The sequence below is a fragment of the Meles meles genome, chromosome 16 (genome assembly GCF_922984935.1).
Source record: "Meles meles chromosome 16, mMelMel3.1 paternal haplotype, whole genome shotgun sequence".
In the NCBI taxonomy this organism is placed as follows: Eukaryota; Metazoa; Chordata; class Mammalia; order Carnivora; family Mustelidae; genus Meles; species Meles meles.
Window position 1 is genome coordinate 74,541,416 of NC_060081.1, and position 15,630 is coordinate 74,557,045.

The window sequence follows — 15,630 nt, forward strand, 5'->3', positions numbered from 1 at the left end:
AGATTATCATAAGAATTAAATAAAACAACAGCAGTCAAGCTTCAGGCAAAGACGAGGTACCCAATGAATGAAACTATCACTAAAGAGAAGGGAAACTCTTCTTGGAAAGTAGGAGGGTTTATCTGAATTATCTAAACATGGATTCCAACCCACTAACCCCTTTTTCTCTTGTAGGTAACACCACAATGGGGTTGCCCTGGGCTTACACACATAATCACAGTGGCTAAAAAAAAAAAAAGAAAGAAAAAAATCTGCCCTGTTTATTTGTCATGTTTGGGGGACATATCGTTCTTCCTGAATGTCAACAACTCACATTTAGGTGGCAGTAAAGTCCCCTAGCTGTGTCCATGCAGTGAATCTCGTTTGGTTGTAAGTTAGTTGTAATAAATAACATTTGGCTCTGCACTCCACTTAGAGAAGATAGGTTCCATTGTGAATCATGTCGTTGACGGTTCGGGTTTTAAGCTGTCCGGGTTGTTTATGGTGGTGTTTGCCAGCATCTAGACCTCTTTCAAACAATTTAAGTGCCCTTTTGGAGTATATGAATGTGGCTCAATAAAAATGGGTACAGGGAAATTGCTTTCTTTTCTCTTCTATGGCCATGCACCAAAATCAACCATCGAGGAGAATTGTCAAATGTGAAATACATAATTGCCAAACGAAATTATAATTAAGGTTGAAACCACCAAGGACATTTTCCCTTTCTGTTGTCAGGATGTTGTCCTGATCTTCACCATCTTTCTAATTCATTTCTTGAAAGGATGACAACAGCTGAACAGTTTTTCGTCCTTATTTTTCATTATATAGCTTTACTGAGCAATGTGCCTTTAAAAGATTCTAGTTAGTTCCTTGACAGCAATAAATATTGGCTAGAGAACAGACTTTGAAGTCAGACAGACCAAAGTCCAAATGCCGTCTCTACTTCTTGCTACCTATCTGAACTTGGTTAAGGAATTTAAATTTCTTGGTTAAATTTCTTAACCAAGTTCAGCCTCTATTTTGTCATCAGTAAATAGGGACAATGAGATCTACTCTCAAGTATTATTGTGAAGTACAGAGCTTATAATGAGCACTTAATAAAATGGTAGGTATTATGACGGCTTTCTACTTTCTTCTTCCTAATAACCACATCAAATGTTTTGAAATGCTATTTTATCCTTTTTTTTTTAATAAAAGGGGAAAACTTTTCTGAGCTTCACATCTGAATTGACAACTGATTTCTTTTCAACATTTAATACACAAACTAAACAGCCTCTCTTCTACTTGGTTTTTCAAGTTTCCAGAAGGAAAGAATAATTCATTTTCCAAGACCCAATGATTACTTATTTCTAACACATAAGCAGAATTTTATACATGTAGTTTCTTAATTTACTCTACATCTTATTCCACGGCACTTTTAAGGTGCTATATTGTATGCAAAGAAATAAAATCATAAAAGAAAGGAAAATCACTTTTTTAAAATCTGCATTTTTCTTACGTACCCAGCACCGGGTGTGAAAGATACTAGTATCAGCCTGATTTTGCAGAGGTGGAATTTAGGTTCAGAAAGGGTAAGTCATTTCCCCAAGATCAAACAGCTAGTAAATGACAGAGCGACGCTATTAACAAATGTGCCAAAAAAAAATGAAGAGTAAATATGAAAAGAAGTTAATGAGTATAGACTGGAGCCCCAAGAGGCTACACAATCACTAAAGCTGGGCCACCAATTGCACGCTGAGCTTCCCAGTAGTGAAAGTAAGAATGGAAACCTGATCCACCCCAAGATTCATTTACCATAACAAATGTAGAACAGTGTTTAAGAATAAGCAAAACCTTTCCCAATACAGAATGGCAGAAACTTCAGGCATAACTTTTGTGATAGAATGCAATCAAGACAGCAGGAGGTTCCCAGGGTAACCAAACATTTAAAACTGAAACCATTCCTTTCTGCAAAAATATGTTTTACTTCACTTTGGGTTCCATCTCTTTCTGATAATTATCCACTCCAAGCTTTGTCAAAGCACTGTACTGAGAGAGATTCATGTTAAAATGCTAGTTGGTAGGTTGGAGAAGGCCTCTGTCTGCCTTATCATTTTTATTTAGATTGACACACATTTGGTTATAATTAGGGATAACTGTACAGCAGTTAAGATTCCATAATCCCTGGGGCGCCTGGGTGGCTCAGTGGGTTAAAGCCTCTGTCTTCGGCTCAGGTCATGATCCCAGGGTCCTGGGATCGAGTCCTGCATCGGGCTCTCTGCTCAGCGGGGAGCTTGCTTTCCCCCATCTCTCTCTGCCTGCCTCTCTGCCTACTTGTGATCTCTTTCTGTCAAATAAATAAAATATTAAAAAAAAAAAGATTCCATAATCCCATTATTAGTCATCAAGAGACTTTCACAGGGCAAACCCCAATGCCTTTTCGTTCATCTCTCTTTCTTAACTCCTCGGGTAGTCTGAAGTTGAAGAGTGTACTTTCAGGGAAAGATTTTCTTCTGCCGTTAAAATCTTCTAAACTGACACACAAGGAAGGACACAAATGACACCTAGTGACAGCATCCCCGTCACTCTCGGGAGGCCCCACGTCTTCTCGCCCGACATTTTCGTTGTTGTCGGTCTCCAAGATGTCACCCTGCGTCTGCCAATTTCATTCCGTGGCCATTTCACACACGGTGGTGAAGAGGTTTTAAACCATTTCGAGGGCTGCCCATTACGTAGACCAAAATGGAAATTATTTTAAAAATTATTTCCCCTTCACCCACTCCGTTAGACACTGGAAGCTGGTGGTAGAGGGTGGAGGTCAGCTTACAAAGTGTTTGCTCTCACACTAACTAAAAAAAAGAAAGAAAGAAAAAAGAAAAGAAATAGAAAAACTAGCCTTTAGCTGTAGGGCTGTGGCAATCGGCTGTCTGGTTTGTGTCATGGAGCATATATCACACATTTGAGACACATGGTTGACTTATCACAAGTTGTGCTTTAGGAGAGGAAGTTCAAAAGTTGAGATTTTCCAGTGTGTTGATTATGACCTGCATGTCATCTGTATTTAGATGTTCCAAGGCAAACACTATCAAAATCAATAATAGTTTTGCATCCTGATCTTCAAAGGTGTAGCCAAGCACCCCTCTGACAAAGAATCTGTGGTCTCATTGATAACGGTTCCAATGTCAGGCACGATTCTTTGGGTGGTAAAGAGTAAAGGATCTGAGGTCCAGAAAAGATATATTCCAATTGTATACTGGCATATCCATTTCCATTTAATGTCATGGGACCTGGGATAAGTCACTTCAGTCACCTAAACGTCAGCTTCTTCCTCTGTAACACTGGATATCTCCCCCACCCCCAGAGTGTTGAGATGACTCGGAAATAATGCGAAAGTGGGCAGGCCTAAAGTTAATAGTCATTACCTGAATGTGACTCTTCTATTTTAATTATTTTATTGACTCAACCTTTTTGTGATTTATTATAAGAAAACTAAAGTCCCACTCTCCACTCAGAAGCCCAGCCACTGTGTTCTGTATGGCTTCTTTTGTGGCCTCCCTTTCCAAGAGCAGTTGGTCTCAGTATCAGTTTTCCATGTGGCAAAACTACGTGGAAGAAAGAAATCAAGAAAAAGCAGAAGCACAGCAGATAATATTTGAAAATATCATCCACCTACTTATGTGGCGCTGTGTCTGGCATATGAAAAGCATTCAATACATTTAAGCAATTACTTTATTTCCCTCTAAAAAATTGAAATTGGTCCACCCAAGTTTAAGGGTTTCTGCACACAGAGATTTCTCTTAGGAAAAATTAGGTGAAGCACTAATGATGAAATTCAGCAATATAGGTGAGCTAATTTGGATTTTCAAGTTGTAAAATCAATTTGAAAAAATATTAACTGCACGTTTCTCCCAGGATTACATGGTTAGGAATCACATGTCTCCACAACCACTTTGCTTTCTTAACACAGTCTTTTGTTTTTTTAATAATGCACTTTATGTATTTTCAGCATTTATATTTCACTTTTTGTTTTTAACCAGTTTTTAGAAGCCAGAATTAAGAATCGGATATCCTGATTTCATCACTAATCACTATGGGAACAAACTATTTAAACTCTCACAGCCTCAATCTTTTTATCTTTGGGGCTACGAATATTTATCCAATATATTTCAAAAAAGTAGACACACACACACACACACATTGTGTGTAAGAATGTGTGTTTCAAAAAAATTTTGAAAAGATGTAAATTATTTCAAAATGGCAAAATAAATTATTCTTTAAAGTTGAAAGTACCAAGTAGATGGCAAATCTGGTTCATGTCCACTTACATTTCCTTGGACTAATTGTCCTAATCTCTTCCTTTTTTCTTTATATATTCTACATTATCTCTCTCATAGAATTAGAGAAGTAGGATTCCAGGCAAATCTATTGTTTGCTTTTGCATTATCTTAGTATTAAGTACTTTAAAATTCTCTTTTTATATTATTGTTAGGGCTTCATTCACTCAGCAAATATTTATCAAGTACATACTATGTGTCAGGCATTGGCTTATCTGCTTGGGATACTGTTATGATCAAGCCACAGTCGGGGCTGTGGGTATTGGGTATTGAGCCTCTGACTCTTGGTTTTGGCTCAGGTCATGATCTCAGGGTCCTGGGATCGAGTCCCGCATCAGGCTCCATGCTCAGCAGGAGGCCTACTTGAGAGTCTCTTCCTCTCCTTCTGCCCCTCCCCCTGTTTGTGTGCTCTCTGCCTCCCCACCCTCTCAAATAAATAAATAAATACATAAAACACAGGGTCCCTACCTTCCTGGCATTTACAAGCCAGTGTAGGGGGCAGACACTACATTAAAAATTACAGCTGTAAGTATGATTATAAACTGCAGTAAGTCCCATAAGAACAACATATAAGATGCAAGACTATGTCAAAAGAACTTAGTCAAGCCCCAAGGACAAGAGAACGCTTCTCTGAGGAAGTGACATTTCAGTTTCGGCTTGAATTATTTGTTGCTAAACAAATAGGAGGAAGGATGGCTTCGACAGAGGGAACTGCACTTGCAAATCCCCTCGGCACGTTCTTCGGATGCTGTCAGAAGGCCAGTGTTCTTGGGACAGATCAGCAAGGGGCCAACAGACCCAAGTAAGTCAGAGAGGTGGCAAGGCCAGATCAGGCAGAATGTCTTAGAAAAACAGAGTTTTTCCTAAGTGTGGTGGAGGTCACTGAAGGACTCTAAGCTGGGAGGAAATAGGGAATGACTGTTTCAATCTAATTAAAGTTCTCTTTTTTTATTAACATATAATGTGTTATTTCTTTCAGGGGTAAAGGTCTGTGAATCATCAGTCTTACACAATTCACAGCACTCACCATAGCACATACCCATCACCCCGCCACTCCATCCCTCCCACTCTCCTCCCCTCCAGCAACTCTTAGTTTGTTTCCTGAGATTAACAGTCTTTTATGGTTTGTCTCCCTCTCCTGTCCCATCTTGTTTCATTTTTCCTTCCTTTCCCCCATGACCTCCCTACCTTACCTCTCAGACTCCTCCTATCAGTGAGATCATATAATTCTCTTTCTCTGATTGACTTATTTCACTTAGCATAATGCCCTCTAGCTCCATCCATGTCTTTGCAAATGGCAAGATTTGGGGGGTTTAATGGCTGCATGATATTCCATTGTGTATATACTGCATCCTTTTTATCCATTCATCTGTTGATGGACAACTGGGCTCTTTCCATGGTTTGACTATTGTGGACATTGCTGCTATAAACATTCGGGTACATGTGCCCCTTTGGATCATTACATTTGTATCTTTAGGGTAAATACCCAGTAGTGCTATTGCTGGGTCATAGGGTAGTTCTATTGTCAACTTTTTGAGGAACCTTCATGCTGTTTCCCAGAGTGACTGCACCAGTTTGCATTCCCACCAACAGTGTAGGAGGACTCCCCTCTCTCCACATCCTTGCCAACGTCTGTCATTTCCTGACTTGTTAATTTTAGCCATTCTGACTGGTGTGAGGTGATATCTCATTGTGGTTTTGATTTGTATTTCCCTGATGCCGAGTGACGTGGAGCACTTTTTCATGTGTCTGTTGGCCATCTGGATGTCTTCTTGGCCAAAATGTCTGTTCATGTCCTCTGCCCATTTCTTGATTGGATTATTTGTTCTTTGGGTGTTGAGTTTGCTAAGTTCTTTAAAAATTTTGGGCACTAGCCCTTTATCTGATATGTCTTTTGCAAATACCTTCCCTCATTCTTTTGGTTGTCTTTTGGTTTTGTTGACTGTTTCCTTTGCTGTGCAAAGCTTTTTATCTTGATGAAGTCTCGATAGTTCATTTTTTGCCCTTGCTTCCTTTGCCTTCAGCGATGTTTCTAGGAAGAAGTTGCTGCGGCTGAGGTCTAATAATTAAAGTTTTCATAAGCTCACTTTGTTTGCTATATGGAAAATAATGGGCAGGACACAGAGTAAAGCAGCCCAGGGAGAGGGCACCGTCATCTGGGGATGGTAGACACAGGCTTGAACTGGGGCGTTGGGGAAGTAGATTTTGGTGAGAAATCTTATGATGAGGTGTCAAGGATGACCCAATATTCTGGCTGGAACAACCGAGCAGCTTGACGTTCCATTTCCTATGAACAGAAACTTTGGAAGAGAAATGGGCTGGGGGCAGGGGAATTCAAGCTCCCTGCTTTTGAAAAAGTCGCCTCTTTCTGTGTGAGATATTCACACAGAAAGGTCAAGAAGGCAGTCCGACCTGCGCATCTGGAACACGGGACCATCAGCACACCAGTGATCATTCACATCATAGACTGGATGCAGCTGCCTGCCTGGGGCTCATGCAGGGCGGGGTCCTCACCCTTCACAGACCCAGGGTGCACACGTCCCCACAAACAGTCTATGGTTTCCCCTGTACGATCCAGAAATGAATTCATCGATCTCGTGACCAGCCTACACACATAATTTCCAAAAGAAATCAATGCAATGAGAAACAAAAGGAAAACGTTCAGGCACGAAAGTTCACACCAATGGGACTTCTGAAACATGAATATCATCCCCCGGGATCATCCTGTGAAATGTGGGTTCTGAGTCAGCAGGACGGGGGATAGGAGCGCTGCACTTCCAACAAGCTCAGGGATGATGCCAATGCTGCTGCTCCTTGGGCCACACTCAGGCACGAGGTTCTTGAAGGATGGTGAGGCCATCTGTTGTGTGTTTCTATAGGTAGACAATCAGTGAACATGCCAGTGACACCTGCCTGTCAGTTTCAGGGCTGTTGCAAGGGCGTCTCAGATACCACGAGTGGCAACGCCAGAGGTGACTTGCTTCTGTTTTAATGGACAATAACTCCCCTTAAACTTCCAAAGAAAACAAATCAGTTTCTCTTTGTTTGCAAGGTTGCTTTATTTCTGGACCATGCAGTGTATAAGAAACGGTGCACCAAAGACTTTGTGTTTATATGTGGAATGAAATTAGGGTCTAGGCTGAAATAATTATAAAAATGTTTTCGACTATGTCAGCGCTTCTGAACCGCTGTGATAGATCATTTTGCTCCCCGCCCCAGGGACATTTGGCAACGTCTGGGATATTTTTGGCTGTCACAACTCGAGGGTAAGGGGGCTGCTCCTGGAATCTAGCGAGTAGAGGCCAGCGATGCTGCTAAAAATCTCACAGTGCTCAGGAGAGTCTCCCGCAACAAAGAATTATCCAGCCCAAAATATCAAGAGTGCCAAGGTTGAGAAACCCCAACCTACAGAGACATTTTCAAAAATGGTGCAGGATGAGGGCCAACACTACCTTGTGAGAAGAAGCTGTCGCACACATTGCAAGGTGCCGAAGACCCCCAGCACCTAACCATTCAACGCTGGTGGCGTGCCTATCCTTGCAGCAACCATAGCTGTCCCGGGGCCCCAGGAACAGCATGCAACTCTGAGAAGAACAGGACGAAGTAGAGAAAGAGGAAGGCAGGCCTTAGCAAGGGCCTGGAGAGGAAGGGCCAACCAAAATGATGTGCCAGAAGGACTAGAAACCCTAGCACAGCCAGGGGCACCTCAGTGGCTCAGTTAGTTAAGCATCTGACTCTTCATTCCTGCTCAGATCATGATCTCAAGGTCCTAAGATTGGTCCGTGCCAGGCTCGGCACTAGGCATGGAGTCTGCCTAAGATTCTCTCTCTCTCTCTCTCTCATTCTCTCTCTCTCTGGCCCTCTACCTGCTCGCTCTCTCCTTTTCTTAAAAAAAAAAAAACAACACAATTCTAGCATGGCTAAATTAGATATAATTCTACACATCTGTTGGCGGCTACGCAATTAATACAAAAATAATTGCATCTCTTCGCCTGGCTCTCCCTCACACACTCTCTTTAATGAACTGTGCCAATGACTTTTTAGATATGTAATTAAACTTTTTATTTACTTCTGTTTTATTTTTATAGTAGTAGCTTAACATACTAGGGAAAAAACAAAACAAACCACGCTGCAGCCAAGCTCGGCCTCAACAAGCAGTGGAGACACAACCAAGAGTCGTTTACACACTGCGTTCTGAGCAGTGAGAAGTCACGTTGCTACTTCTCATTCCCTTCATTCCTTCAATTCTCTGCCAGGGTCTCATCTCTAGGTCTACAGAAAAATAAGGTGTATTTTCTTCTTCTTCTCAGATAAGCAATGGTAAGAAGAGGTCTAGCATCCCAAAGTGGCCTAAGATTCAGTTCTCCTCTTGACACACTACACTCTCTTTAGTACGGGAACACTGACTTTCTGGAAGGATCCACCATTTCCATCCGTCATGGTGGTGTATGAGATTTGTCGGGTAGAAATAGCATGATAGTCATGTTTTAATAGAACATGCTCATATCTAGAATTTAGCTCAGTAACTAACTGTACAGATACTCTTGGAGAAATGCCCCTGAAGTGTTAATAATGTTAGTGTTCAACACTTTACGACAATATCAAGCCATCACAAGACCATCTAAGAAGCAGTGGTTTAAGAGCTCAAGCTACCTTGAACCTGAGTACCCTCTCGCCCACTCACCAGCCAGCTGACTGCAGGCCAAATGGCTTCACCTTCCTAAATGTCCTTTTCCTAGGCTGGAAGATATAGACACTACACCCTCCCACACTGCAGCATCGTGAGGTTGACTCAAGGTGAGGCACGGACTTAGCGTGGGTAGCCAAGAGTAAACTCGGAAAATGTCTAGTTATCACTACGACAGGCTCCTTTCATGCTGAGGCCCCAGAAAGCCATGGGACCTGAGCAAAAAAAATCACAGAAAGTCAATAATGAGGTCAGGACTGAGATCTTACGAGCTGAGCAACTTTCTTGTTTTTACACAAAAGTCTGTCGTGAAGATATTTTCCAGAAAAACTATGTTCAAGTATATTCGTTGAGTGTTTTATGGGGAAGCAAAGGGTCATCAAACAAATCTGGAAGCACTGGGTTAAGCAAAGTGCTTAAACCAAGTGTTGGATTGAGTTGGGTTTTGGTGGTGGGACTTCTTAGAGCCTTTAATATGCTGATGTGTGCTGACAATTTCCACGAAGGGGACTATAATATAATACAATTATTTTTTCATTCTCCTTGCTCCTCTTCCCAGGGCAAACTTTTTCCTAAGAGAAACCCAGCCAGAGGAGTCTAAGTGTTGAACAAATCTGGAGCAGGTTCAAGGAAGCAACAAATGAAAGTTTTTAAACCTGGCATCACATTAATATCATGGTCAGGGAGGAGAGAGGGAGGACCTCACGCAGAACATGCGTCAACCCTCCACCCAGGACTTCAGTCAGCCTCCAGTGTAGGTCACTTTCACCCTGTAAGCAAATAGGCTGCTCTTTCCTTTCTCCCTCTCTCCCTCCTCCTACCTTCCCCTAATACCATTACAATTTCCGCCCTCAAATCTCTTTCTCTTTCTTTAATGCATTCCTCTCCTCCTCCAACCACATGACCATTCTCCTTCAAGTTTCTGGACCTGCCAGGGTGTTCTAACCAAGTCGGAGGAAAGATTACTTTGTCTCTGAAACACAAACCTAATGTCAAAGGGAAATGACTCCTTCCACTGATGGTGACCATCCATAATCTAAGGCGGGGTGGGGGGTGGTGCCTGAAGTGAGCACGGAAGCTTCCAAATGGGAAGAGCTAAATTCAAGGGCAATCTCTGCTTTTTACTAGCCGTGTGACCTTGGACCAGTCACGAACCTCCTTGAGACTCTTTTATTTTTTAAAATGAGATTGTTTCGGGGCACCTGAGTGGCTCAGTGGGTTAAAGCCTCTGCCTTCGGCTCAGGTCATGATCTCAGGCTCCTGGAATTGAGCCCCGCGTCGGGCTCTCTGCTCAGCAGGGAGCCTGCTTACCCCTCTCTCTGCCTGCCTGTCTTCCTACTTGTGATCTCTCTGTCAAATAAATATTTAAAAAAATAAAATAAGATAAAATGAGGTTGTTTCAAGTGTTAGTGGTAATATGTAAAAAGTATCCAGCATTTGGTAGGTATACAACAACTGGCTTTAGGAGTGGAGTCCTACTATTTCTTACCAAAGAATCATTTATAAAATCTGTTGTGGGTGGGTATCCTGTGCATAATTTCTTTACACACATCAAATGACAACAACTTTCAACGTGTCTTTATTCTTCTACCAGAAACTTGGAGTTCTCCTCTTCCAAAAGACCGAGGACATATAAGCCAAAGGTGTTTTTCTTCACTAAAATAAAAAACATAAATAATAAGATGTAAACAAGGAATGCCACCCAGGTTGGGCTAATGGAAACTATACACATTCTTACAGTAATCCAGATAACACATATCTGAAAAAGAAGTTCTCCCAGTTAATCTCCCATAACAGAGCATACTTCTAAGTAGCATTTCCCCAACAGCAAAAATGTTCCGATCTTTTGACTCAGGAATTCCACATTTGGCAAATTTCAGCCTATGAATATACCCCAGCAAACTGCAAGGGTTTAAGCACAGATGTTTATCACAGTGTCGACCATTACTGAACAACACTGGAAGCAAATTAAATGTCCAACATCATGATGTTTTAGTCGATTCTGATACCAGAGGTGATAGAAATCGTGTAGATATTAAAAATGGGGCATCCAAGTGGGGGGAAACACCAGAGAGGAAAATTGCACAGTTTGTACTTATGACTATGTACGCCTCTCACAAATTCACGGGAAGAGAAAACTAGACGAAAATAGAACAGAACATGACTAGGAGCTCCCTCTGGTTGGTGGGACCGTAAGTTGATTTTTTTTTTCTTTTTTGGAATGCTTTATAATGGGAACGTATATTGTAGTTTTTATTTTTCATTACAAAAAACACATGAAACATAAAATTTATCATCTGAATCATTTTCCAGGGTAGTTCGGTGACATTAAGTACGTTCCCATTGTTGTGCAACCGTCACGACTATCCATCTCCAGAACTTTCTTGTCTTGCAAAATTGAAACTATACCCACAAACAACAGTTCCCCGTTCCCCAGCCCCTGGCAATTGCCATTTCTGCTTTGTGCTTCTGTCTTTGACCGCTCTAGGTACCTCATGGAAGTGAAGTCATATAGAATGCTACGACTGGCTTATTTTTTCTTAACATAATGTCCCGAAGTTTCATGCATGTTATACAATGTATGAGAATTTCCTTTCAATCCCGTTGTATCTATACACATACCACATTTTGTTTACCCATCCATCCGTCAATGGACATCGAGGCTGCTCCTTCCTTTTGCCTATTGTGAATAATGCTGTTATGAACAAGAGTGTATACCTATCTCTTCCGTACATTATATTTTAAAGGTGTTTTTTTCCCTCTAAACTGGCTTTTCCTTTCTAGCTCCCATCACGTGGTTATATCCCACCCTAGACTAGATTTAACTATGACTCCACGCAGACCCTTAATACACATGAGATCATGCAGGTGGGCGATTCAGCTACTGGGGGAAGTAACCAGCTGAGCTATTCCTCAGAAAATAATGCATCTTTTTCTGTTGTTCTGCTTCCCATTACAGGATAAATGCCTTAGTTTCAACTTTCCAGCCTGGATCTCCCTCCCACTGAGTCCTTCACTGTACCACCTGCTTCTGACATTGAACTCCTCCTGACACCCTGCTCTGAGAAGACTGCCAAAAGAGAGAGAGAGAAAAGGAAAAAAAAAAAAGAAAAAAAATTGACCCCAGCCATCTCTCTTCATTCTTACTAACAATTTGGTAATGAAGTATTGATTTCCACTTCTCTGCTTATGGACGATATTAGATTTTCATTGATAAACTGCAATGAGGCGGTCTCGTCTCCATGGTCCCCTTTTCACTGTCATGAGAAAACAAAGTGCCACTGAAGAAAAATAATGACCGAGAACATTGATGTACTTATTCCGTGTGTCTGTAACACTTGACAGGAAAGGGCGGGGGAGTATGAGTCCTCATAGTCTAAGGGCCAAGCGAGCTGCCCTCGTTGCAGACCCTTGGAAGCCTACTTTTCATGGTGATGTCCATTTCCTATTTATAACCCCTCTGGGAACGTTTGTCTAAAGGAAATGTTTCTGTTCAGAGCAACAATTACGGTTGCACCTGGATTGCCCAGTCCTGCCCCCGCCCTGGGGAGCCATGCATCTCCGCAGAGTGGAAGAATTATGAAGTCAGACCAGAGCTGGAGCCAAGGAGACCTCTGAACAAGCTTCATCTTCCGTGAAAGTTGTTCACGCAGTCGGCTTAACCATGTTACTGCCAAAGACTTTTTCCCAAGCGGTGGTGGGCATCTTTTTAATCATTGTCTTTGTTGGTTACAAGGGCGGGGGGAGGTGTTAAGTACAGATACAAGACCTGCAGATTGGCAGAACTGGGGAAATTGGTGCGATGCGGGATCTGGAGGAAAGCAAGAAGATGGGATCACAACAGGGTGGAGAGCTCAGCTGCCCTCTTGCCCGGTGATCTTCTGCAGAACCTGCTGTGTGTGGACCTGGAAACGCAGCTTAGCTTGAGCAGCAACAGAAAGCATGAAAGAGGGTGTCCGTTTTAAATGGGTTCCCGCAACTTTTTTCATTAAAACTTTGAGGGCCCAATTTTAATTTGTGGAATATTCCCGTTAATAATGAGATCTAATTAAGACATCCATTAAAAGCCCGTTAAAGTTAATTTAACGTAAAAATTCCAATAGAACTGTATTAGATTTTCTCCATTAAATTAACGTTATGGATTTTTAACGGATGTCTTAATTATACGTTATTATTAACGGGAATACTGTATTACACAGATTAAAATCAGGTCCTGAGTCAACTTGGAAAAGCTAAGAGCATGTTTTAATATTAGAAGTCCTGCATACCCAGTGCGCAGTTTGGAAATTCAGGGGGAGAGCTGTTTACTCTAGTTGCGCATTTTTCATACAACGGAAAGCAGTCTATAAATAGATAAATCTATCATTGCATTTAAACAACGAATTTCCTTATTCTCAAAGGACAGATAAAGTCTGGATTGTGTTATAAACTCCTACTCAGCTATAGGCAAAATAGTTAAACTCTTTCTACATACAACACTAGGAACTTAGATGATTCTGAAGCAAACAAACAAACAAAAAGAAACAATTTTGTTGTCGTTGCTTTAATTACCAAGGTTGTCACACACAAAAAAGTCTCAACACCCACAGAACGAAGCCAAATATCCTCTTCACCCTTCCTCGCAGAAGCCGGCCTGTTGAAACTGCTTTGGAAATTTTGACATGATCCCTAAATTCAACATCGGGATTAAAAAAAAAAAAAAAAAAACTTCTTATTTACCTCCTAGGGAAAGTGTTGCCCTTATGCCACATATAATAGCAAATTGCTTTTTTTATGGCATGCATAACCTAGATGGGAAAAAATATGGCGCTTCGGGGAAGGAGGGAAAAAGTAAATGAAGTTCCAGGACTGTCATTCTAAAGTAATGAGGCATGGACAGAAAATATGCCCCTCACATCATCGGATTGAGATGGCAGTCGAAATAGCTTCATTGAAGTGTCAGCACTCATCCATCAATCAATCACCCACAAGGAAAAATAGCAACAGTACAACGGGGCGGCTTTTATGGGATTTACTCATGGGCATAGGGAATAGCGGCTCAAATGTAGTTCTGACATGAAAAGCAAGGTGCTGATATTATTTTTTATGATGGGAGGATCATAAAGTGAATTGAGAACAGCGAGGTCTGTCTTTGCTTAACCTATTGAACCAGAAATGAATGGAGCTCAACTGGAAAGGAGCAGTCTTCGCATGGGTTAAGATTGAAGGGTGGCCTCAACTGAGCACCGTCCTTCAACGACGAAATTCTATTAAAGGAAAATCAATGCATTAGCATTGGACTTCCTGAAGCTGTTAAAAATTGCCTGCGCCAACCCAGGGTTATTAGATAAAGTTATGTAATTCAGACTCTGTCGCTACCCTTCGGAAGCTGATTCGCGAGCTCTTGCTCCAACTGGGGGGACACGATACAATTCTCAACTCTGTGGAAATTGTTTCCCTTCTGAGAAAAAAAAACAAATAAATCATCTGCTTCAACATTTAATCTATATGGTTTTGTTAGCGCAATTTCTATGGAGGGGTGGGGTGGGTGGCGAGAGACAAAAATATTGATAAATTTGGAAAGATGCATGAATTGTCACTTGGTAACTGTAAATGTCACTGCTGAGGGACAGCTGCTGATGTTCTCCTTAGGAAACAAGATCTGGGCTCACGCTGTGAGGTAAACACGGCTCTCAGCACATCTCTAGAGACCCAGGCCTGTCTTTTCATTTGGCGAGCCCTGTGAGGCTTCTAGAAACTTCTTTCTGGAGGAAGAAACTAACATGAGCTCAGGAGAATGTTTGTATCTGCTTTCAGACCACTGTCTTCCTCCCTCTGAATAAGCAGAGTGCTGATATATTGGAACTTGAGAAATGGAAAGGAACATGACATGCAAATATCATGCAAATCACACTCGAGACTCTCCATTCCACCACCATCCCTTGCTATCAGTGAGGGTGAGAAATCGCCTTTCCTTCTTCATCCCTCCTGCTAGCTAAGGCTGCCAACCAGCTGCAAACTAAAATGTCCACTGAAAAAAATCGTATATAAATATTCAAGTTTTATGTCTTTGGCCCCATTTCGTAGTTCAGCAAATTCACCAAATATAGAGCACGTTGCAAACCACCAGGGGACACGAGAGAGAATGGGAAATACAATTCATTCAGCAAATTCATTCCACGAAGATTAGAGGGCGCCTGCTGTGTGCGGGATACTGTTCCAGGTGGTATGGGGTACAACAGTGAACAACTCACCCAACACCCTGACCCTTCCTGGCCGGGGCGGGTGGCGCGGAGGAGCTCCCGGAGGGGCCGCTCCCCTGTGTCACCTGTGTTTTTATTCCTGCTTTTCAAAATAATCATATTTCAGAAGAGGGATTTCTCCTTCAGAAAAGCATACAGAAAAGAAACTAGCTTAAAAATAGGTCAAGGCCTAAATGTAGACCCTAATCACAGAATGTATTGGATAGCCCACACAGTCCCCACAGAATTTCTTTAAGGTCACAAATAGATTTCTTAAAACTCACCCCCAAAATGTGCCCGCTCGCCTGTTTGAGTCTTGCATAATTAATGTCACGGGCACGAGCCGCTGAGCTTAGTCGAAACGCAGAAAGCAAGCTCATGAAATGACATATTGGGGAAGCATTTCTGAAACTGGTCAGGCACCCAGTTT

The 15,630-nt window shown here is 41.8% G+C and overlaps 1 protein-coding gene across 2 annotated transcripts in view; it reads left to right on the forward strand.

The window, feature by feature from the left end:
• The window catches only part of TSHZ2 (teashirt zinc finger homeobox 2), a 440,356-nt gene extending 424,930 nt beyond the window's left edge, over nucleotides 1–15,426 (forward strand). For both annotated transcript variants that reach the window (XM_045981086.1, XM_045981088.1), the window contains exon 3: nucleotides 11,939–15,426. Coding sequence is in view for 1 of the 2 variants with exons in the window: in XM_045981088.1 (XP_045837044.1) it covers nucleotides 11,939–11,940 (2 nt within the window). In the remaining variant the exon portion in view is untranslated. The remainder of the gene's footprint in view (nucleotides 1–11,938) is intronic.
• The last annotated feature ends 204 nt before the right edge of the window (nucleotides 15,427–15,630 follow it).